The sequence below is a fragment of the Hyaena hyaena genome, unplaced genomic scaffold, assembly GCF_003009895.1.
Source record: "Hyaena hyaena isolate Hyena2069 unplaced genomic scaffold, ASM300989v1 scaffold_1148, whole genome shotgun sequence".
NCBI lineage: Eukaryota > Metazoa > Chordata > Mammalia > Carnivora > Hyaenidae > Hyaena > Hyaena hyaena.
The window spans coordinates 351,488-375,679 of NW_024081782.1; the positions used below are offsets into that span (position 1 = coordinate 351,488).

General features: G+C 38.1%; 2 protein-coding genes across 6 annotated transcripts in view; both read left to right on the forward strand.

Moving 5' to 3' along the window:
• Positions 1 to 2,239, forward strand: part of KLHL7 (kelch like family member 7) — a 59,385-nt gene extending 57,146 nt beyond the window's left edge. For all 3 annotated transcript variants that reach the window (XM_039222517.1, XM_039222518.1, XM_039222519.1), the window contains exon 11: positions 918 to 2,239. In XM_039222517.1, coding sequence (XP_039078448.1) covers positions 918 to 1,201 — 284 coding nt within the window. In that variant the 3' untranslated portion in view covers positions 1,202 to 2,239. The remainder of the gene's footprint in view (positions 1 to 917) is intronic.
• Positions 2,240 to 9,016: 6,777 nt separating this feature from the next.
• NUP42 (nucleoporin 42) overlaps positions 9,017 to 24,192 on the forward strand; it is an 18,258-nt gene continuing 3,082 nt past the window's right edge. Inside the window, exons 1-6 of one of the 3 annotated variants that reach the window (XM_039222509.1) lie at positions 9,128 to 9,207; positions 10,093 to 10,230; positions 11,650 to 11,878; positions 15,207 to 15,301; positions 21,619 to 21,695; positions 22,440 to 22,526. In XM_039222509.1, the coding sequence (XP_039078440.1) occupies positions 10,209 to 10,230; positions 11,650 to 11,878; positions 15,207 to 15,301; positions 21,619 to 21,695; positions 22,440 to 22,526 (510 nt within the window). In that variant the 5' untranslated portion in view covers positions 9,128 to 9,207; positions 10,093 to 10,208. Of the gene's footprint in view, positions 9,208 to 10,092; positions 10,231 to 11,649; positions 11,879 to 15,206; positions 15,302 to 21,618; positions 21,696 to 22,439; positions 22,527 to 24,192 lie in introns of those variants that run through there. The other 2 variants (XM_039222508.1, XM_039222510.1) reach the window with 2 other exon arrangements.

Consider the following 24,192-nt stretch of genomic DNA (forward strand, 5'->3'; position numbering starts at 1 on the left):
TACTCTTCAACTTTTCCAGTGAGTTTTCTGAGACCTCTTCCTCTTAAAATTTTTAAACGTCTCTTAAAACCGAAATACAAGCATTTATCACATACATTATTATACTTATTTTTGTAGTTTCTGGGAACTAATATATTTTGTGAGACATTGCAGTACATTTAACATTGCTGTCCAGGAAGTGTAGGTAATGGCCACCTCACACATTTCGGAACATACCCTGGGTAGTAGTATCATAATAACTAAAGAACTTGTTGAGTAACAGAAACTTTTGAATTTTAAACAAACTTTAAATACAACTTTTAAGATTTGTATACAGGCCCTGAATGGCATAGTTTCCTAAACATTTTTAAACATTGCATGAAAATATCAATATTACTATTTTTAAATAGGTAAATTTGAATTTTTATTTTCTTAAGTAATTTATAGTAAAAAATCTAAAATAATTTCTTTAAATAATGGAAAATCTGGACTGAATCTATTGTCCACAAACCTCATTTTAGTCAGTACCTTTTAGCATCAATTAAGAAATACCTTCTTTCCCTTCTCCTGTCTCTCGCCATTTCTAAATTGATAAATGGCAGAAGGATAAAGGACATTTGAATAATAATCAAAGTTAATCAGAAGGAAAATCCACTGATTGACTTTTCCAGAACAGATAGAACATTTTTAATTTTGCAAAATAAATATAAATATTTAGGATCCTAAACCAACAAGTAAAAATTAAGTTAAGTATGTATTATGTTAAAGTAAAAGTAAAAATAGATGGTAGATATCTGGACATTCATTGTAAGGTTCTTAACTGTCCTGCATGTTTGAAAATGTTTGTAACAAAATGTTGGGAAAATGCAAAAAATTAATACTTTAAGAGATCTTAGAATTATTCATATAATTCTTCATCTTATTTTATTCTTTTGAAGGTGGCCTGGACAACGTGGAATATTATGATATTAAATTAAACGAATGGAAGATGGTCTCACCAATGCCATGGAAGGGCGTAACAGTGAAGTGTGCAGCAGTTGGCTCTATAGTTTATGTCTTGGCAGGTTTTCAAGGTGTGGGTCGATTAGGACACATCCTTGAATATAATACTGAGACAGACAAATGGGTTGCCAACTCCAAAGTCCGAGCTTTTCCAGTAACAAGTTGTTTAATTTGTGTTGTTGATACTTGTGGAGCAAATGAAGAAACACTTGAAACATGAAAAGTGAATGGACTTCAAGATTTATTGGAGACTCAAAAATATGGCCACCAGTGCTTTGTTCCAAGAGTTTGGTTACAAAGTTTTAGTTTGGTGTTTTTTTTTTGTTTTTTTAAGGAAATTTCAAGTAAGGTAAGATCGCTATAAAATAGATGTTTCTTTTATATGAATTTCCTTACTTAATTCAAAGACCATATTTTAGCTGGCCACTTAACCAAGACATACCTAGTGAGAAAACTTGAAAAATCATAAGCATTTGGTGAAAATACGAATTCTTGAATGAATTTTACATGTGTAACTATGATTATGGCAGAGTGGGGGATTGGCTCATCAGTGAAGCAGTCTCATCTTAGCTCTAGATTCTATTTTCATACATCATGGAAGTGCTCTGTAGTTAGGCCTACTTGTTTCTGTTCAGTCAAGAATGAAGAAATAGTGTGAATTGTAAGTCAAGACAGGCAACTCCAATGAAGCAGCTTAGTCTCATCTAGTTTTGCTTGTCTTCATTTGATCCATTTAGTGCCAAATTTATTCCATTGTAAAAGCAAGCCAGAGTGAGTCAAGGCATACACATACTCTCACAAAACTTCATAAACACATTTTGGGCTTAAAAACGTACCCAAGTCCTCATGAAATATATTCAATCCAATTAAACATATTTCATCTTTTAAACAGAAAATGCCAAGCTTAGCACGCTGGTTAATTTATAGTACTGTTTTACCCCATGGTTAAAAAAATGATTATGCCTCTTCACTCCTCACTGTTAAATAAAATAAAATCATAGTAAGAATGATTAGCAAAAGATAAGCTATTTATAGCAAATTTCTAGGTTACTAGAATAGCACTGATAGCTATACAATATCAATGTTGACTTTGAACTTATTATGGATTTAAAAAGATACATGTTTTTTTTCCTTAGCAGGACACATCAGAGAGGTTAAACCCAAGTATCTCCTACAAGTTTTGTAATAATTTGAGTTAAATGTTTGTCATCTCGTATTAATTGCTTTTATGTGGTCAATAAATCTTTTACAAATCCAACTACTCATTTCTTTCCTAGTAATGTTTTGGCCTTTTACATTATGGAATGTATGGAATGAGCCATGTAAAGCTGTCACCATCAGTGTTTTTATCCAATTATATTAAATATTTTTTAACTTAAAATAGACTACTAAGTTTTATTCATCTTTGATTTTAAATGTGTTAGGCAATGGTTGTTTTTAAAATTTGTGAACCAGTGTTTCTGTTTTGATTTTCGTTGTTTTATTTATATGGGGGTTATAATCTTAAATCCTAAAAATGTTTAAATGAAAAAGAAATTATAAAAATCATATATTTTTATTTATGTAGGGTTTTTAATGCACATAACACTTTTCTTGAAATATAATTTAAATATCCTACAATTCACCCACCTAAAGTGTACCATTCAGTGGTGTTTAATATACTCACAGACTGCAATTAGCATCACAGTTAGGAACATTTTCATCACCATAGAAAAGAAACCCCATACTCATTAGCAGTCACTCCCCATTGCCCCCTGTGTTACTTTCCGGTGGCTCCTATAATGAAATACCACAAACTTAGTGACTTAAAACTACAGAAACTTATTCTTTCTCAATTTAGGAGGCCAAAAGTCCTAAATCCGGGTGTTGAGTTTGCCTCCTTCTGGGTGGAGGCTCTGAGGCAGAAAGTGCCCACACCTCTCCCCCAGCTGCTGGTGGTTGCTGGAAATCCTTGGCATTCATTGACTTGAAACTGTATCACTAAAATCACTTCCTGTCTTCACATGTCTTTTCCTGTATGTCTCTGTGTCTTTGTGTGATGTTTTAAGGACAGTAGTCATTACATTTAGCCTGCTGTCCCCCATCTGTTATGATCGTAACTAATGACATCTGCAAGACCCTGTTTCCAGATAAGGTCACATTTTGAATTTCCAAGTGGACATGAATTATAGGGAGACATTATCCAACCCAGTTATATTCCTCAGACACCCTAGCCCTAGGGAACCATTAGTCTGTCTGTCTCTGGATTTGCCTATCTTGAACATTCTTATGTTGGGTTTTGAATTTTGTACTACATTGGAAAAAAAATGTCTAGTTTAATTTTTCTGAGGGCAGAACATCCATTTATCATAATTTGGTTATATTTAATACAATAATCTCCCATGTGGAATATGCAACACTTTTTGAAATATTTTATTTTTAAATTATGTTTATCTTAAGAGAGCATGGGAAAGAGGCAGAGAGAGGGAGGATCTGAAGCAGGCTCTGTCTGCACTAACAGCAAGCCTGAGTGGTCTTGAACTCACGAACTATGAAACTATAACCTGAGCGCAAGTAGGACGCTTAACTAACTAAGCCACCCAGGAGCCCTTATTTGAAATCTTTTAAGCAGACTATCCTTTTCTTTAGGCTGTATCAAATGACCAGAACACAGTATAAGTATATCGACAGGTTTGATGTATGTTATGATGAAGTGTTTTTTGGGGGGATGTTGTTAGTAATCTTGGTAATTACTAATTAGTATCTGTTTTCTGCCTTGGAAGCAGTCTATGAAATTGTCAGTGTCGGGATAATGAGTAATTGCACAATTTATTGGCAAGTACTTTTTCTGTTTTTCCTCACCATGAAATTCCTGTCCATATAAAGGGCTCTACTTTCTTTTTATGTTATGTTATATCCTTTGCAGTGACATGATTTTGATGACACAGAAGTTTAGTTGATGTTTTAAAAAATCACAGTGTAAAAAGTTTAATGTCTTCAAAATGTTGCTTTATAGCAACAGTACTTAATTATAGTTGTGACCTAGCTTTCAAAAACTGGACCTACAATCTTACAGGAAATTTTGAATCACAAAAATGAGCCATTTAATAAACAATTATTAACCGAGCAATCTATATTCCTTTTGCCTTTATATACTGTTAACAAAAATTTGAGATTTGTTACATAGGCCAGGGTAAAGGAAATATTTGGAGGAAATTTTGCTTTTTAAGGGTGATGCCATGAACATAAACCTACAATGTCAGAAAATTCAGCCCATTCCACATGACACCAAACTAACTCTAAGTCCTAATAATTTGGTACTATGAAAAGACAATTTTAGGCTGCATCATTCACCATGTGATAAATTCTTTAAATAACACTTTTTCTTACATGTGCCTCAAAAGACAAAAGTTTGAGTTGACTTTCACCTTCTTCTTCCTTCACAAGGCTATTTTGGGGAGAAATAAAAATTTTAAAGGCTGTGCTGGGAAGTTGTTGGAAATGTTACTAACTAGAAAGCATTTTACTTCCCATATTCTTAAGCCTTCTATTATGACAATAGTAAATGGGTTCAGGATCTGGTTTAGTCCATTTTTGTAGCGGGTTTCTCTGACTTTATCTTCCAACCCTCTGTTGAATTTGTTTTCACTATTCATGTGTAATTTCTAAGAACACTTTTTTAAAAAAATATTCTTTTCTATAGCATTCTATTATCATTTCATGTTATCCTGGGGATGCTTAAGTTTCTTTAACATTTTCTGTATGCTTGATGTCTGTCAGTTTACTCTGCTTTTCTCTGTTGGAGTCTTTCTGCAAGTATCTCATCCATGGCTGTGCATTTATATTTGAAATGAGACATTTAAAAAGTTGGTAATTTTTGTGTGCAGAGGTGGGCTTAAATATCAGTGAGCTTTGATGCACCTGGGTGGCTCAGTAGGTTAAGCATCTGACTGACTCAGGGCGTGATCTCACAGTTTGTGTATGTTGATCTCTCTGCTGTGAGCACCAAGCCTGCTTCAGGATCCTCTGCCTCCCCTGTTTCTGCCTCTCCCCCCTCCCCAGTTCTCTCTCTCTCTACATAAACTTTTAAAAATAATAAATAAAAATCTATCAGTGAGCTTCATCACATGATGCGGAAATGGCCACCTCTTCTTGTTGGGGATCCATCAGAGATTCATAGATACTTTTCTGGGATGTTTGATTCTCAGAAAACTAACCTTCCAAGCTCCTGGGCCTTGGATGGGGAGGGCAAGTTGGGGAAAAAAGGGGGACTATAAGCCTGGCTGCAGGATTTTGGGAGCTCAGGCAAAGAGGACAATAAACATAGGTTGCTTTGTCAGTACCATAACTTCCCCTTTGTAATTGATCTCCTGGATTCTGAACCCTTTTGTTACCCTCCCCCACCCCCGTCACCACCACCCCCCTGCCCTGTTTTTCTTTCCCAAGAAAAATCCTATCTCCCATCAGGTAGGGAGGGTTGCCTTACTGGGTGGATTTATGGAGCTAGATTCTAACTGCACCACTTACAGACTCACTCTACTGTGGTTACCTGGAGGCTCTTAATTGCTGAGACTTTTCAGCCTTCTCTAGGGACATCTGTGTGCACCTTATAGGAATTTGATCTTCCTACTCTTCTAAGTAGTTGAATATTCTTCCATGTGCATTCAGTCCTCATAAACTGTGGTTTGAGATTTTGGTTATCTCCTAGTATAATCAAAGACGGTGTTTTTGCCTGTTTTCCTCTTATTCTGACATGATTTTTAAGAGGAAGGGGGGTCAGAAGTATTTTTACTTTGCCATCTGGAAATCAGAAGTTTCCTTCCTGTGACCCCACTCCTGATTTCCACTTTCCCCTGTCCTAACTGATCACTGCTGAATTCTGCATCCCTTGCCCCTATGCTCTATGGTCTCACACAGCACTCCACCAAGACAATCCCCATTGGGATCTGGCCTTGCCCACCCCTCTACCTTCACACAGCACCATGCTCACCCTCACAGCTTCAGCCACCACTGGCATTATTTTAGGTCTTTGATAGCCCAGCAGAGTCCTTACACATGTTTGTGTTTGCATAGACAAGTCAGTGGCCACAATGAGAGACTGGTTAGTACAAGGGGATTACTCATGTGAACAGTGTGAACCAAGTTTCTCGCTATCAAGGAAGTTAGAAATACAGGAGCAAAATAAATCCTGTGATCTTGGGATAGAATTAGAAGTTATAAGTGTAAACTCATACTTTCTAATACATAGAAACACAGAAATATGTGTTGGTATAAATGTGTCTGTCTATAGTACATATTTCCTAGGAATGCTCATGAAAGTGCTTGGGAGCAAAGACCTCACAGAAAACTTAAAGTTCAGATCTTGGTTTCTAAGTACCATTAAAAGACCCAAGACTCCCTAGAGAAATGGCTGTTTCCAAGACTGGATCAGGGAATGTATAAGATGAGCCCAGATCATCTTTTGGGCCAAGGAGTAAAGAAAGAAGTACTCAGAGAATCATGGGATGTGTTGAAAAACCAAAGGAGCTTACAGGGCTCTCACTGGCCAAATTGGAGATGATTTGAAACTCAAAATAATGACAGTAATAGATTATAACCCACTGAATAAAATTGGAAATCATGAGGCCATACTAACAGGAAATAAGTGCATGAATGAACCAAAAAACTTGAGAAATAACATTTTTATACTTTCAGAGTATCTCCCCACAAAGTCCTTATTAATAAAAAGGAAAAGAGTCATTGTAGAATCAAGTAGCTTGGCAGACACCACCTTAACCAAGTGATCAAAGTGAACACCTCAGGCAGTGAGACAAATTGAAATTGTGCAGCATCTGGGAGGTACAATGTGAAGACCATGGCATCATTTCTGTGATAATCCTGCCAGAGATGCTTAATCTGAATCCAATCATGAGAAAACATCAGATAAATCTGCCCTGAGAAACTTCCACAAAATAACTAGCTATCAAGGTCTTGAAATGGGTCAAGGTCTTTAATAGTGTTATGGTTTAATAGTGTCTTGAAAATCAAGGAAATACTGAGGAAGTGTTTCTTCCTCAGAATGAAGAAGACTAAAGAAATATTAATAAGGCAACAATGGTTCTAAACTGGATCGTTCTTTTTTTTTTTTTTTTTTCTTTATAAACGTGCTTGTTTATTTTTGAGAGATCAGATGTGCAAAAGCAGGGTAGGGGCAAAGAGACGGGAACAAAAAGTACAAAGCAGGCTCTGTGCTGACAGCAGCAAGCTCCATGCAGGGCTCGAAATAAAAAAATGATGAAATCGTGACCTGAGCTGATACTAAATGACTGAGTCACCCAGGCACCCCAGTAGTACATCAATATTAATATCTTGATTTTGGTGACTATTCTGTGGTTATGTAGGAGAATGTCTTTGTAGGAAATACAATAAGTATTTGGGTGATGGGGCATCATGTCTGCAATATAGTCTTTTATATTTGTAAATCTTCAATAAGTTTCAAAGTAAGTGAATTAAATAGATTTCTTTTTTTTTTTAATAAACTAGTTTAGGGTGCCTGGCTGGCTCAAGTCAGTCAAATGGCATGCAACTTGATCTCAGCGTCATAATTTTGAGCCCCACACTGGGTCTTAGAGATTACTTTAAATAAAATTAAATAAATAAATAAATAAATAAAAACTTTAAAAATAAGCTAGGTTGTACCAGTTATTGCCAGCACTTGGGTAGATTCCATTGTACTCAAAATCCAAAGATGTGAGCAAGAACTATGGCCAATCATTCTAAACCACCAGGAACAAACCTATGTTCCAAAAAATTCAGATTCATTGCCTCCTTGCAACCAAGCAGACTGGCAACCAGGGGAAGAGGAGGGTGTCTCACAATACAAAGGAAAAGATAGTTACAGGATTTGTGAAGAAGAGGTATTTTAGGTAAAATTTGGCAAGCTCAAAGCAAAGCAGAGTTGTGTGTAAAGGCATCAACATCCGATCTGGACTGAGGAGTGGATGTAGGGTTGTTTTCTTGGGAACTACAAAATTAAGAAAAATATAGAATGCTCTTTTCAGGAACACCTGAAGTTCTGCACCTGCCTAGAAATCGATGCTACTTCTCTGTCTTCGCTCCTCCAAGGAAGAGTGGGATGTTTCATTCTTACAGATAACAATTTCAAATAGCAGCATTTATGTGGACTTTAAAGAACTAGTTTTCTCAGTGTTAAGAATGCAGTGTTTACAATTGTTATAATACTTTTCAGTTGCTGTCTGTCCTTGAAGGAAAGTTTCCTGTTAACCTTATAACTAGCTTTGTTGTAGCCACCCGAGCCGAGATCAGTGAACAGAATACAGGAACACAAATCGGCGTCACACACTTCTTAATTCAATGCTGGGCGTGCTTGGGGAGCACCCAAATCAAGCAGCCCCAAATAGTAGCAGGGGAGAGCTTATATTCTTGTTTATCAGACTTCACTAGGTTCCCAGGTATCTGCATGACTAGGACCTGTTTCTCTAAGATACAAGTATCGCCTCTGTGGCAAGTAGGCTACAGAGGCCGACAGCGCAGTTACTGACTTCCTGCCTAACTCTGGTGCAGTTCCTGAGAAACTTACCTTGCAAGGGTGAGGCTAGCTTGCTGTGCACACAGTGTTCGAATCTCCTAGTTTCTTATGTACAAAGAGTATATTGGCCAAAGGTTATAAACAGGGGAGGGGGCTTTAACAGCTTTATCTATCACCCACCTGATGAATGGCTGGGCAGATTTTTGCTTCCTAAACAGTACAAATGTAAAGTACGACTGGTCTCTCAAACCACAACTACTTCTCTCCTCTAGGGCCTTGCTGAAGATCTGTTTCCTTAACCTGCTTCTCGTTACTAACCCTCAAACTTCCCTTAAAGTCGGAGGCCTTGTACCACGCGCAAACACGCCTCTTCCTCCACGTAAACCATTCAAATGTTGTGCTTTCCCAAGACAAGATGAGTAAGTGGGGGGCCGCCCCGCTCTTCTCAAATCCTATTGGGTAAAATCCACGCCTCTCATCCCAGGGCGGGACAAGAGGGAATGGGTCGCGAGAAGGTGACGTCACGGTAGCGGGGTGGGACCCGTAGCTGCATTTGGCTCTCCTTCCGCCGAGGGTGCCGCCTGAAGATCGTTCCGTGGACGGCGCCGTCGCAATGACCATTTGTCAGTTCTTCCTTCAAGGCCGGTGCCGCTTTGGAGACCGGTGCTGGAACGAACATCCCGGCGCCGGGGGTGCGGGACGGCAGCAACAGCCCTCAGGTGACGTTCTCCCCGGTCCTACGCCGGTAGCCGAGCAGGGGAAGGCCTGGCCCGGGGCGCGTCCGGCTGAGAACGGGCGTCCGGCGTGGAGCCCGCCGCTCGGCTCTGCGCCGCTGTGCGCCACCAGTGTCCGGTGGTGCTGAAATGCCCTCGTCGCCCCCTTTCAGCTCCGCCCAGCGCGCTGGGTTCAGGCTCTCCGCATCGCTTTATTAGCTTGTTAGGCCCGGGGTTACTTTTTTTGACGGCGTGAAGACCGAGACCTGCCCTTTCTTACTAATGCGAAACAATGAGTTTTAGGTCGGGAATACGTGGAAAACTACGTTGTCTGTGGGTGGTAGTGGTCCGGAGAATTGGTGTAGGTCGACCCAGACGCCTCCTTGCTTAACTACCCTTCTGGGTACTTTATTTTTTTTCCTTTGGCACCTTAAATATAATTTTTACCAAACTCTTCCAGAAAGAGGCTAGCACCTGGGGTCAGAGCCTGGATTCTTAACTTTGGGGAAGTCGCAAACTCCTTTGAAAATCTGATAATAGCTACAAAGCTATACCCCAGGTGAATGTACATCTTCGTAACATTGGGGGTAAAATTGGAAGGAAGAGGTGCCCAATTAAGAACTGTGAGTTATGAGGGAAGGGGGTGTGGAGGACCACGTTGACCTACCATCTGGGCCTAAGTGATAAAGTTTTTGGAATATTTAAGCCAATCGTGGATGATATGAAAGGATTGTGTTCAGGAAGAGGACGGAACAAAAATGAAACCGTATTTATTACAACACAAGGTTTTAAAGTTCAGATGAATAGTTAGGTTTCATTAGGATTGAAACTTAGCCCTCGAAGGTATCACAAGATGCTGACCTCTCCTCTTCCTTCCCTTCCCTCTATTAGGACTGTTCATCCAACTCTTCATGTTGCATTGTGATTTCACGTCTGATCCCTCTTCTTGGAGACAGTCCTTTTGCATCACCCACAGTTAGTCTAGTGAATATTCCAAACCAAAAGTTATGACTTGGGGGTCTGATAAATGTGAGTGTATTTCCTGTAAAAACGACTTAATATTTGACCTTCTTTGGCGGCTCACTCTAAATGTAGTAATTAGACAATAAATGTAGAATGGATTGATGGTTGAAGAAAATATAAATGAAACTCTTTAAACAGTGTATTTACCTCCCAGGAAAGAATGCTTCTAGAATTAATAAGTGAAGGTCAAAAGCTATATACAAAAGAAGGAATGAATTTCTTCAGGGGGTCATCCCCCAAAGGATTTGGAACTTTAGAAAAATGAAATACCATTAACCCTTACATGAGGAAAATGGCCCAGCAATCTGCCCCTTTTTCTCATTGGCTTAATTAAGTAGTTTTAGAGTTGGGAGATGAATTTTCATGAAGGGCTATATCTCCATCAGATATATTCAGTTTTTTTTTTTTTTTATTTTTTTAATGTTTTATTTATTTCTAGGAGAGAGAGAGAGACAGCGTGAGCAGGGGAGGGTCAGAGAGAGAGGGAGTCACAGACTGAAACAGGCTCCAGGCTCTGAGCTGGCAGTCAGCACAGAGCCCGACGCGGGGCTCGAACCCACGAACCGCGAGATCATGACCTAAGCGAAAGTCGGACGCTTAACCGACTAAGCCACCCAGGCGCCCCAGATATATTCAGTTTTTAATACATTTCATGGCATGTCTCCTAATTCACTCAGAAGGTGAATTATCTTGGCCTCAGCTTGGAAGTGATGAGTAAACAGGGTGCTTTAAGTGGTAAGATTTTTTTTTTTTTTAAGTATATAGAGAGGAGAGAGTCCTATTGGCTCATTTTGATAATTATGAAATATTAGAATCTGCTCATCATAGCAGAACTGAGTGCATTTTATTCACATGTAAATTAGAATCTCCCTATGAAAGATAGATGGGTAGATGGTGTTTTCCCAGAGGGAAGATGGAGTCAAATTGACTTAAGCATGTATTCAAGGACAGAGGGTAGAATCTAATTTTTTATATTCAAGAAACTCCTTTATATATTGTCCATTTTTCAGACCTAACTGCTGTATAATGGCCTAGTTGGAGAGCAAAGAATGATAAAGACATAGCTTTTTATCCTGAAAGAGCTTATGATTTAGGATACATCCTAAATCCATTGTCAAGCAGTTATTTATTTAATAAGCTTATATCAGCTAAACTTAGTAATATATTATTATTTTTCTATGGATTTACAGTCCTCTCAATCTTTTTAAACAAGCAAAAAGACCATTACATGATTAGACCATTACATGTTTTATTGTTTACAAGTAACTATATAAATCAAAAATGAAGAATTTTGTGATTTAAAATGAGTAGGAATTTGCGTGTTAAATCTTTACATAATGTCTGCACATAATAAGACAAAATGTAATTAAATTTTTAGAGTTTTAAAAAAGGAGTTACCAATAAAATTGTTTTGTTTATTTTCAGGTAGTAACAGACGTGGATGGAATACCACCAGCCAGAGATACTCTAGCGTCATCCAGCCATCCAGCTTCTCCAAATCCACACCATGGGGGGGCAGCAGAGATCAAGAAAAGCCATCTTTTGGTTCTTTGAATTCTGGAACTTCAACTAGCAGGAACAGGGGGTTTGGACAGTCCCAGAATCCATTTGCTTCACTCAGCTCTGAGGAGCAGAAAGATGAAAAGAAATTTCTGTAAGTGGAAGCCTTCAAAAAAACTAACTACCCATTTGCTTATTTTTTTTCCAAAGTACCTACAATATTTTCTTTAAAAAAGAAGTAATACATTATTAAAAAATCAGAATAAGCAAAAAGGAGAAAAGCACTCATGATCCTGTCACTCAGAGATAACTATTTTGCGTATGTCATATTAGACTGTATTTCACTTAAAAAATGTGTCACATTGGGGCACCTTGGTGGCTCAGTCAGTTGAGTATCCAACTCAGTTTCAGCTCAGGACATGATCCCAGGGTCATGAGATTGAACCCCATGTCAGGCTTTATGCTATGGAGATTCTTGAGTCTGTCTGTCTGTCTGTCTGTCTCTCTCTCTCTCTTTCTCTCTCTGCCCCTCTCTCTCTGCCCCTCTCCCCGACTCACACACTCTCTCTCTCTAAAATGAAAAAATAGAAATGCAAAAAAATATTGGTCACCAACCATACCAGTACAGTGACTAATTTTTATTTCCACTTTTCTATAGATAACACTCTGTTGAATATCTTTCTAAAGTAGTTCTGCTTGGGGCGCCTGGGTGGCTGTCAGTTAAGCGTCCAGCTTCGCTCAGGTCATGATCTCGCGGTTCGTGGGTTCAAGTTCAGCATCAGGCTTTGCTGACAGCTTAGAGCCTGGAGCCTGCTTCGGATTCTGTGTCTCCCTCTCTCTCTCTGCCCCTCCCCTACTCACATTCTGTCTCTTTCTCTCTCAAAAATAAATAACAAACAAAAAAAAAGTCTTAAAAAAATAAAGTAGTTCTGCTTAAGTTTGTTGGAAATTAAGAGTTCTTTACAAACTAGGAGATAATTTAAGCAATTTGTGATCTTGATGGTACTTACAGCATCTGGTATTTTTCTTTCTAAAACTGGTTTCATTTGATTTCCTTCATTACTGTAGATTATATTCCTTATGATTGTTGATCATGGTACAATGTATGACTGGTACCAAAATAGTCCCTGACTCTTTGTAATTGTTGCCTCAGCTCCCAACATGAGGACAGAACTTAAATATACTGGTTAGTCTTTTTATTTCCCATAATAAATTAGAACAAGTGGTAAACATTTTGAGCCATGTACTATATACAATTGATTTTTTAAAGGTAAAAGAGCAAACAAAGCCTTCCTTCCTATATTTGATGTTGTAAAATTATTTAAAAATTATTTAAAATTCTGTGATAGCAAAAATTTTATTAATAGTAGCTTTCTGGATAGGGGAGGAAAACATTTAAAGTCAAATCTATCCACAACTTGGCCAATAAGAGAATTATATAGATATGGGTCTGTTTTCCATTTTGCAAAATGATAAGAATTAAACAAAATAGTCTCTAAAGCCCTGCCCACTTAAAAATTTTAAGTTTTTAGAGTACCTGGGTAGCTCCAGTTGGTCAAAGTGTCTGACTTGATCCCAGCTCAAGTCTTTTTTTTTTTTAATTTGTTTTTTAATATTTTGTTTATTTCTGAGAGAGAGACCGCGTGAGCAGGGAAGGGGGAGAGAGAGAGGGAGACACAGAGCCTGAAACAGGCTCCAGGCTCTGAGCTGTCAGCACAGAGCCCAACACGGGGCTCATACCCATGAGCTGTGAGATCATGATCTGAGCCGAAGTCGGACACTTAACTGACTGAACCACCCAGGCGCCCCCCACCCCCCCTTTTTTTTTAATTTGTTTTTTAATGCTTTCCAGCTCAGGTCTTGATCTCAGGGTAGTGAGTTCAAGCCCTGCACTGGGCTCCCACTGGGCTTGAAGCTTTTTAATAAATTAAATAAAGGGATGTCTGGATGGCTCAGTCAGTTAAGCATCTGACTCTTGGTTTCAGCACAGGTCATGATCTCACAGTTGGTGAGTTTGAGCCCTGCATCAGGCTCCTCGCTGATGGTGCAGAACCTGTTTGGGATTCTGTCTCTCCCTCTCAGAGTCTTTGCCCATCTCCTGCTCATTCTCTCTCTTTCTTTCAGAATAAAGAAATAAACATGGGGCGCCTGGGTGGCTTAGTCGGTTGAGCGTCCGACTTTCGCTCAGGTCATGATCTCGCGGTTCGTGGGTTCGAGCCCCGCGTCGGGCTCTGTGCTGACTGCCAGCTCAGAGCCTGGAGCCTATTTCGGAGTCTGTATCTCCCTCTCTCTCTGACCCTCCCCTGCTCACGCTGTCTCTCTCTCTCTCTCTCCTAGAAAAAAATATAAAAAAAAACAACAACAAAAAAAAACAAAAAAAAAACAAAATAAAGAAATAAACATAAAATACATACATAAAATAAAAATGTTATGATTCCATATTACTCATCTGGTGCTTTGGGTCTTTTTCTAGTTAAATGGTCATTGATGTTTATGATAATGAACAAAGAAAGATTAAAGTTAGTATTGTATATTTTATTATACTTTAGTTCTTTAAAATATGTATAGTTGGATAGTTCTCAATAAATGTATTGGTTAGTTGTTCAGCTTACTAGAAAACCAAAACTATAAACTTCTTTGATATTATAATACTTTCTTATTTTAATTTTTTAAAATTATTTTTTGATGTTTATTTAATTTTGAGAGAGAGACAGAGTTCGAGCAGGGGAGGGTCAGAGAGAGTAGGAGAAACAATCCAAAGCAGGCTCCAGACTCTGTGCTGTCAGCACAGAGCCCAACGCAGGGCTCGAACTCACAAGCCATGAGATCATGACGTGAGCCAAAGTTGGCCACTTAACCAACTGAACCAAGCCGGCATTCCTTATTTTAATTTTTAACGTTTATTCATTTCTGAGAGACAGAGAGTGAGAGTATGAGTGGAGGAGGGGCAAAGAGAGAGAGAGTCACAGAATCTGAAGCAGGCTTCAGGCTCCAAGCTGTCAGCACAGAGCCTGACGCAGGGCTCAAACCCAAGAACTACGAGATCATGACCTGAGCTGAAGTCAGACCCTTGACTGACTGATCTACCCAGGCGCCCCTAATTTATTTTAGAGAGCACTCAAGCAGAGGAGAGGGGTGGAGGGAGGGGAAGAGAGAGAGGCTCCCAAGCAGGCTCCCCACTCAGTGTGGAGTCCAACATGGCTCGATCCCACAGCCCAGGGATCATGACCTGAACCAAAACTAAGAGTCAGATGCACAGTCAACTCAGGCACCCCAATATTATAATATTTAAAATCATGAAATCTAGTTCTTATTCTATAAATTCTTTAAAGAATACTCTTCAGAAAATACAGTGGAAAATATCTAAAATTATATATTCACTATAGTTTAAAATTTTAATCATTGAAAATTATAAACAATAAATTTTAACAAGCAGATGAAAAAGATCCTTTTCTCTCTCTCTCTCTTTTTTTTTCCCCCAGGGAAGGCATTATAAAAGATATGGAAATTTGGGAATCTTCAGGGCAGTGGATGTTTTCTGTTTATTCGCCAGTGAAAATAAAGCCTAATATTTCAGGTAATTGAGAAATTGTTTATTTTTAAAATATGTTTTATAACTCTTATTTTCTAAAACCAAGATCATGCTTAATAAACTAACCACAAACTTAGAAATTGTTAGGAGAGTTTAAACATTGTTTAAAGTGTCCCATTATTCTAGCAGAACTTCATAATTCAGGGATAGAAACTAGAAGATACAGTTCTTTTAAAGGATGTAGTTCTCATGAGAATATAGTAAAATCAGGACCCACCACAGTTCCAGTTCTGTAAGCCCCCAAAGAGTCTCTGCCTTCTTGGTTCCCTATGGGTACAACTTCCAAACCTCTTAGCTGCTTACAGTAAATGGAAGATTCACATCCTTTTTGTCATTAAGGCCTTGGCTGCCTGATTCTCTTCTCCCTTGTCTATATTTCCTTAAAAAGACAGTTATTTTTTGTAAAGCTTTTTGAGATCTATCCTGGAGATAACATGTGAAGTTAAAGAGCTTTACTTTAGCTTGGCTACAGGGATAGCATTTCTTTAGAATACCCTTTTTCCTCCTCGTTTTCTTTTGTCCATAGTTCACAAGCCCTTTCTGAACTGAAATCTAGGTCACCACACTTTACTAATCCTACTTTGGGTGGTCCTGGGCCCTTTGCACTGTTGAGTAATAGCAAGTACCTTGCAGATGAGAGGCCTTGCAATCCCGCAGAACTCTTGAGATCCCTACTCTGTCTCAGCTCTGCCTGCTTATTCCCTCTGAGCATTTGTCACACCAGTCCTTAGTTTTTTATTCACTCAGCTGTTCAACAAAATATTTACTGAATTTCTTTTGTGCCAGGCCCTATTCTAAGTTCTAAGAATATAGTGATGAGCAGGACAGACAGGCTCCCTCCCTTACAAAACATATGTTCTTGAAGGAGGGAGACAGTAAACAATACAAATAAATCAGGTAGTTTTAGATAGTGTTTTCAATAAAGAAGTACTGAACCTTTTTTAATCAGTTTGGAATTGAGCCTAATGCCCTAAAGCAATGATTCTCAAACTGTGGAATGTAGATTCCTAAGTAGGATTGCCAGATAAAATATGGGACACTCAGTTAAATTTAAATTCTTTTTTATTTAGGTAAATAAAAAATAATATTTTTAGTATATGAATATCCCATGGGATATTTGGGACTTATACTGGAGCCTGCTTGGGATTCTCTCTTTCCTTTTCCCTCTGCCCCTCCCCTTCTCATTTGCACTTGGATGCACTTGGATGCACACACACTTGCTCTCTCTCAAATAAACTTTTTTTAAAAAAGGCTGTAGAGAAGTGTCTGAGTGGCTGAGTCAGTTAAGCGTCATGATCTCATAGTATATGAGTTCGAGCCCCACATCAGGCTTTCTGCTGTCAGCATGGAGCCCACTTCAGATCCTCCCTCACTCTATCTCTGCCCTCCCCTGCTCTCTCTCTGCCTCAAAAATAAACATTTAAAAAAACAAAAATAAATTTTTAAAGGGGCGCCTGGGTGGCTTAGTCGGTTAAGCGTCCGACTTTCGCTTAGGTCATGATCTCGCGGTTCGTGGGTTCGGGCCCCATGTCGGGCTCTGTGCTGACTGCCAGCTCAGAGCCTGGAGCCTGTTTCAGTCTGTGACTCCCCCTCTCTCTGACCCTCCCCTGCTCACGCTGTCTCTCTCTCTCTCCTAGAAATAAATAAAACATTAAAAAATTTTAAAAAAAAAAATAAATTTTTAAAAATTTTCAAAAAGCTCTACAAATTCAAAAATATTTTCATAATAATACTAAGACGTTAATTGCCCTTTTCACTCTGTTGACATTTGCACTCTTGGTACAAAAGAATTGATGGGTCCAACTCCTTATATCTTAGCATGAATCAAGGCAGAGGCAACATGACTGCACTTACTTTTATGACCAAGCCAACCAGGTATCTCAATAAAAAATTTTAATGCCATTTTCACTTAAAGTTTTTGATGAAGAGGTAAAAATACTGATTATGTTAATTTTAACCCTTAAGTGCACACTTTTTTTAAACATTTTTTTAATGTTTATTTTTGAGAGAAAGAGTGCAAGCAGGGGGGGAACAGAGAGAGAGTGGGAGAGACACAGATTCTGAAGCAGGCTCTGGGCTCTGAACTGTCAGCACAGAGTCTGACGCGGGGGCTCGAACTCAGAAATAGTGAGATCATGGCCTGAGCTGTAATCTGATGCTTAAATAACTGAGCCACCCAGGTGCCTCACACTTTTTTTTTTTTTAGAGAGTATAAGCAGGGAAGGGGTGGGGTGGTGGGGGGGGGAGAGAGAGAGAGAGAGGGAGGGAGAGAGAATCCTAAGCAGGCTCTATGCTCAGCACTGACCAGGATACAGGGCTCCTTTCCTTGACCCTGGGATCATGATCCGAGCAGAAATCAAGAGTCGGATGCCCACATGCACACTTTGTTTAATCTGTATGACAAAATGAGAAGCACACATGAAGTGATTTCTGCCACATACTCAGATATGATGGTTATCTGCCTTGAGGGAAGACCCAAGTGATCCTTTGAGTCATGAGCTGAACTAGCCACTTTTTCCATAGACAGTTTTTACTTGAAAGAATGACTGACAGCTGTGGTTATGTAGACTTTAGGAATTTGGCAACATTTTCTAAAAAAATGAATGAGGGGCACCTGGGTGGCTTAGTCGGTTAAGCGTCCAGCTTTTGCTTAGGTCATGATCTCGCGGTTTGTGGGTTCGAGCCCCGCGTCGGGCTCTGTGCTGAGTGCCAGCTCAGAGCCTGGAGCCTGTTTCGGAGTCTGTGTCTCCCTCTCTCTCTGAACCTCCCCTGCTCATGCTGTCTCTCTCTCTCCTAGGAATAAATAAAAATATTAAAAAAAACAAAAACAAAAACGAATGAAATGAGTTTGTCACTTCAAAGAAAACACCTGACTGTTTATTGCCAATGACAAAATTCAAGCTTTCAAGTGGAAATTAGAATTATGGAAAACTGTTTTCTGCCACTATGAGTGTGATGACTTAAGAGTCTCTTAAAGTGTCTTCCAATGAGATGGATAGTGACAGTAACAAATAAGAGTTTTTTGACATTGTAAAATGGCATGTGGCAATGTTTGGAAGTTCTAGATGACTCAGTGAACCAGCATTTTCTAAATGACCAGTGTATGATGTTATAAAATTATGCATGGCTGAAAAATTCATTCTAAGTGCAAGATAAACCACTGGATTTAATATAATAATACAAAAAGTTAATTTTAAGGTTTGAATTTGCATTATAGCTAAACTTTTAAGAAACTACCACCTATCAAGTGTCAAAGAAGAGTAGCCACCGTTATCTGGAAAGATTATTGAAGTCCTCCTTCCCAACTCCTTATCTGTGTTAGAACAGATTTTCTTCATACACTTCAGCCAGGTAGTATATTGCAACAGATTAAATGTAGAAGCAGATATAATAATCCAGCAGTCTTCTCTTAAAACCAAACATTAAAAAATTTACAAACAGACCCTGCATCAGCAAAAAGATAATAACTCACTGAAAGCTCAGAAGAGGGTTAGCATTTTTTTAGCAATAAAATATTTTTAATTTAAGGTATGCAAAAAAAAAGTACAGATCTAACTCAGTGCCAGTCATGTCACTAAATTTTTATTTTTTGCCTGAAAAATAGTTTTTTCATTTATGTTAATATGTAATTGGCCTCTTATTTTTATGTGTAATAAGAAATATGCTCTATATTTCTTATTTTTCATTTTAAATGTGGTAAATATATATATTATAACCTGTATAAGCAAAAGCTCTTTGGGATTGTTTATGAATTTTAAGAATAAATGGGTTTTGAGGCCAAAAAGTTGGAGAACTACTCTCCTTAGACATTAATTATAATGAATTAACTCTTCCTTTACATCTAAGATGGTACTATTTTTGTACCACCCTTGAGATCACTGAGAAAATAGTCACTCAGATAATTTTCTGTGTTCTCTGGTTCAGATGAGGAAGAGCTAGAAGGAGGAGAAAGTAACTGGAAGGACAGTATTCCTTTAGCTAGAGTAAGCTCTCCATTCTTACAAGGCAGTATTGGAGCAGATCCTAAGTAAGAAGAAGGTGTCACTTATGGGAAGATTTGGTGAAAACATTCCTCACAGTAGGAATAGCTAGTACATAGGCCCTTGTAGGAACAAGGTTGGCAAGTTTGAAGACAAGTGAGGCCAAAACCACTGGAGGAGAGTGAACGACAGAAAGAGTAATAGGACATAACGCCATAGAGTCAACCAGGAGCCAAATCATGTTAGACTAACTCTACTGGGAACTATGTGGAGCTTTAAGCAGAGGGACATGATCTGATTAGGAAAAAAACTCGGTTGGACTGTTGTATGAAAAGAAATGGTCTGTAGGGAGTGGTATGGGGTGAGAAGTAAAATAGTGGCACGGAGATAAGTTAGGAGACAAAAGCTGGTGACTGGGTTAGGGTCACTCACAGTGGAGACAGAATTGGTTAAATTTGTAATCTGTTTTGGAATTAGAACTGTCAGGATGCTGATTAATTAGATGTGGGGAGAGATAAATCCAAGGGGACTCCTAGGTATTTTGGCCTAAACAGTTATTAAAGATGATATAATGACAGGTTAGTAGAGGGAATCCAGGGTTCTAATTTGAACTTTTAGTCATTTTATTCTGGGGTGTACAGGTCCATGGAGTTACTGATATCTGGGTTACAAGTAATTCTCTGTAGGAAATACCCTGAATGTTATTTTTCTTTTCTTAAAAAGTTTTCCCAATTATAAAGTCACAGTTGTTGCCATAGAAAACTTGAAAAACACAAATATGTAAATAAAATAAAAATCACCTGGTCTCGTAAAGATAACAACTATAATATTTCAGAGTATTTCTTTCAAAATATGCACACACAACTGTATTTCCTGTTTGTATGTATATAATTAGGATCATAATCTAGTTTTGTATTCTATTTTGTTATTTTCAATTTGTTTCTATTACTAAAAATACTAAAATGGATACTTTCATATATAAAACTCTTTGATTATATGTCTTATTATTTTCTGAGGTTAAATCCTAGAAATTCTATTAAGGACAATAGGTACGAACATATTTAAGGCATTTGACACTTATTGACAGTTTTCCCCCCCAGAAAAGTACCTTTCTGGTTCCTCTAAAGGCAATTTAGGAGAATGTTAATTTTACCACACCTGTACTAATAATAAATACCATCCATTTTTAATTTTTGCATTAAGTAAAGTATTTCATCCCTATTTTAAGTTGTATTTTTAAATTTAACTTTTTTTAAGTAACTTTTTTAAGTTTATTCATTTATTTTGAGAAAGGGATAAAGAAAACAAGTTGGGGAGGGGCAGAGAGAGAGGGAAAGAGAGAATCCCAAGCAGGCTCTACACTGTGCCTGACACAGGGCTTGCCCTCACGAACCATGATCTGAGCAGAAACCAAGAGTCGGACGCTCAACTGACTGAGCCACCCAGATGCCCTTAAATTGAACTTTTTTATTTTACTTATTTACTGGCTATTTGAATTTTTTTGCAAATTGCCTGTTTATTATGTTTGCCCATATTAACTTATCTGTATTATTGATTTATAGGTGCTATTTAAACATTAAGATTAGCTCTCTTCCTGTCATACATGTTAAAGTTATGGTTTTCCCAGCTTATCATTTGCCTTTTAATTTTGCTTATACTTTCTGCCATACAGAATATTTTTTTTAAACAGAAGTTCGAATGTTTATGTTGTCAACTCTTTCCTTTATTATTCTTTACACTCCATTTATCTTTAGAAAATTTTCGCCTCTAAATGTCAAATATCCAGCTATATTTAAAAAAAATTTTTAATTTTTATTTATTTATTTTTGGGAGACAGAGAGAGACAGAATGCAAGCAGGACAGGGCCAGAGATAGAAGGGAGACACAGAATCTGAAGCAGGCTCCAGGCTCCAAGCTGTCAGCACAGAGCCCAACACGGGGCTCGAACCCACGAAGCGTGGGATCATGACTTGGGCTGAAGTTGGACACATAACTGACTGAGCCACCCAGGTGCTCCTTTTTAAGAAAGAGAAAAATTGTTTTAATGTTTATTTACTTTTGGGAAACAGAGTACAAGCAGGGGAGGAGCAGAGAGAGAGGGAGACACAGAATCTGAAGTAGATCAAATATCCAACTGTATTTTATTCTAATCTTATACTTTATTAAACATTAGATTGTAGGCTTTGAAATTTTTCCTTATGATTATGAAAATTTTCTTATGATCAACATCAGCATATTTTCTTGTCTAGCACTTCTAGCTTTACTATACTAGCAAAAGTAGTGGTATTTATTTTAAAGATTCCAATTGATTCCTCACTTCAGGTTTTACAGACATTTCACCAGAGGAGTTGAGGCTTGAATACCATAACTACTTAACCAGCAATAACTTACAGAGTTATGTAAGTTTGTTTCCTATTCATCTACCTTAATACCAGATTAGCTATTAATTACAGTCTTCTTCTATTTGTAGTGTCTTGCTTATATCTTGGCAAAGTGGATGAAGTCTATAATTTTTCTCACGATAAGGCTATTTTTATCTTCTAAATCACTTTCTTTGAGGTTGGTTGGTTATCTAAAATGGTAATAACATATTTTGACTATATAACTAAGGATTTCACTATTTTTATTACAAAGTATCAAGTGATCAGCTGCAGAAATCAGACCCTTTCATCATCTGACAGACACTTATGGAGCATCTCTTAGGTGCAGATAGAATGATGAATTCTAGAAAAGCAGTGAAATAAGACACAGTCTGTTATACAGATTAACATTCTCACATATGAGATGTCAAAAAATAAAAAGCTGGGCTTCAGTAAGTTGGTGCCTAAAACAAATCACATAAACTGTATTTTTGTGTTGTCTATGGTCACAATCATGCATTTCAACTAGTACACATATTTGCTCCTGTCTGGATATAACTACCTCTGTGCTGCCACATACTTGAGATTCTGAACCAGGTGACACAAGGTGTTGGAGAACAGGGAGGGAACTATAGCTGGAACATCTTGGGCAAATTGTACAAGTAATGGGCCATAAAAATGTTTTATAAACTTCTTGTGATTTTGGCAAATAAAGACATGAAGTTAGAGAGACTAACTTAGACACTCAGAATTGACTGATTATTTTCTGTCTTCTCTCTTCAGTTAAATTCCCTCCAACAGTTAATAAATCAGTGGAGAAACAGAATAAATGAACTGAAAAATCTAAATACATCAACTAACATAGCTTCGGTGAGTATTGGAGAATTTTCTACAGGGAAGTGTCTTCTCTATTACTTTTTTGCAGAGAATTTCACTTTGGATTTGGAAAGCAAAGCTAAAAAATACTCTGTCAAGAATTATGATACACAAGGGCGCCTGGGTGGCTCAGTCAGTTAAGTGTCCGACTTCGGCTCAGGTCATGATCTCACGATTCGTAGGTTCGAGCCCCACATCGGGCTCTGTGCTGACAGCTCAGAGCCTGGAGCCTGCTTCAGATTCTGTGTCTCCCTCTCTCTCTGACTCCCCCTGCTCACACTGTCTCTCTCTCTCTCTCTCTCTCTATCTCTCAGAAATAAATAAAACATTAAAAAAAATAAAAGAATTATGATACACATTCCCAGGATTGTATCACTTAAAATCATAGTCGTGGAATTCCTTTCTCTCTGTTCCTCAGTCAGAAAAGCACAGATAACTTTGCTTTCCTTAGGGTAAAGTTTTGGACTTATCTGTAATGAGAGGAAATGAGTGGTCCCCTGTGCCCAGCATTTCAGAGAGAGTTGAACTTTTAAGAGTGATAAAATTGTTCTAAATCTTGATTGTATTGGTGGCTATAAGTTTGTCAAAACTCACTGAAATACATGTATATGATGGATGCATTTTATTGCATATAAACTATACCTCAATGAAATTGATTTTTAGAAAATGCTATTAAGGCATCCAAATGAGAAAAATCATTTTTGAATTAGTTAGGAAAAGCTTCTTGGAGGTAAGGAGTAAGGAAAAAGTTCCTTGAAAGGGATTTTAGGGGCGCCTGGGTGGCTTAGTCGGTTGAGCGTCCGACTTTCGCTTAGGTCATGATCTCACGGTTCATGGGTTCGAGCCCCGCGTCGGGCTCTGTGCTGACTGCCAGCTCAGAGCCTGGAGCCTGTTTCAGAGTCTGTGACTCCCTCTCTGTCTGACCCTCCCCTGCTCACACTGTCTCTCTCTCTCTCCTAGGAATAAATAAAACATTTAAAAAAAAAAAAAGGGATTTTAAAGGAGTGCCTCGCTGGCTCAGTCAGTAGAGCATCTGACTCTTTATCTTGGGGTTATGAGTTCAAGCCCACTTTGGTTGTAGAGATCACTTAAATAAATAAAACTTAAAAAAGAAAGGGAGATTGAGATTTCAGTATGCAGAGATGAAAGACATTTCTAGAGTAGAAAATAGTAAGAATGTAAAGCATTTTCAAGGAGTAAGAGGGTCGCCTGGGTAGCCCCGTTGGCTAGGTCTCTGACTTCGACTTAAGTCATGATCTCACAGCTCATGGGTTTGAGCCCCACGTCGGGCTCTGTGTTGAAAGCTCAGAGCCTGGATCCTGCTTCAGATTCTGTGTCTCCCTCTCTCTCTGCCTCTTCTCCACTCACACTCTCTTTCTGTTTCTCAAAAATGAATAAACATTAGAAAAAAATTTTTAAAGGGATTGGAAATGTTCAATAGATTTTAGTAGTAAGTTTTTAATAATGTAATTGTGAATTAGTTCAATTCAAGCATCAGAATAAGGAGACTAGGTAGCCTCTAAAGGCCCTTTGCCTAAAATCTAGGTTTCTTGATAATCAACCTATGGACACTAAAATTTACTACATTTTTTTTCTGATTTTAATATAACCTTCATTTTTTTTTTTTTTTTTTTTTTTTATTTATTTCTAGGAGAGAGAG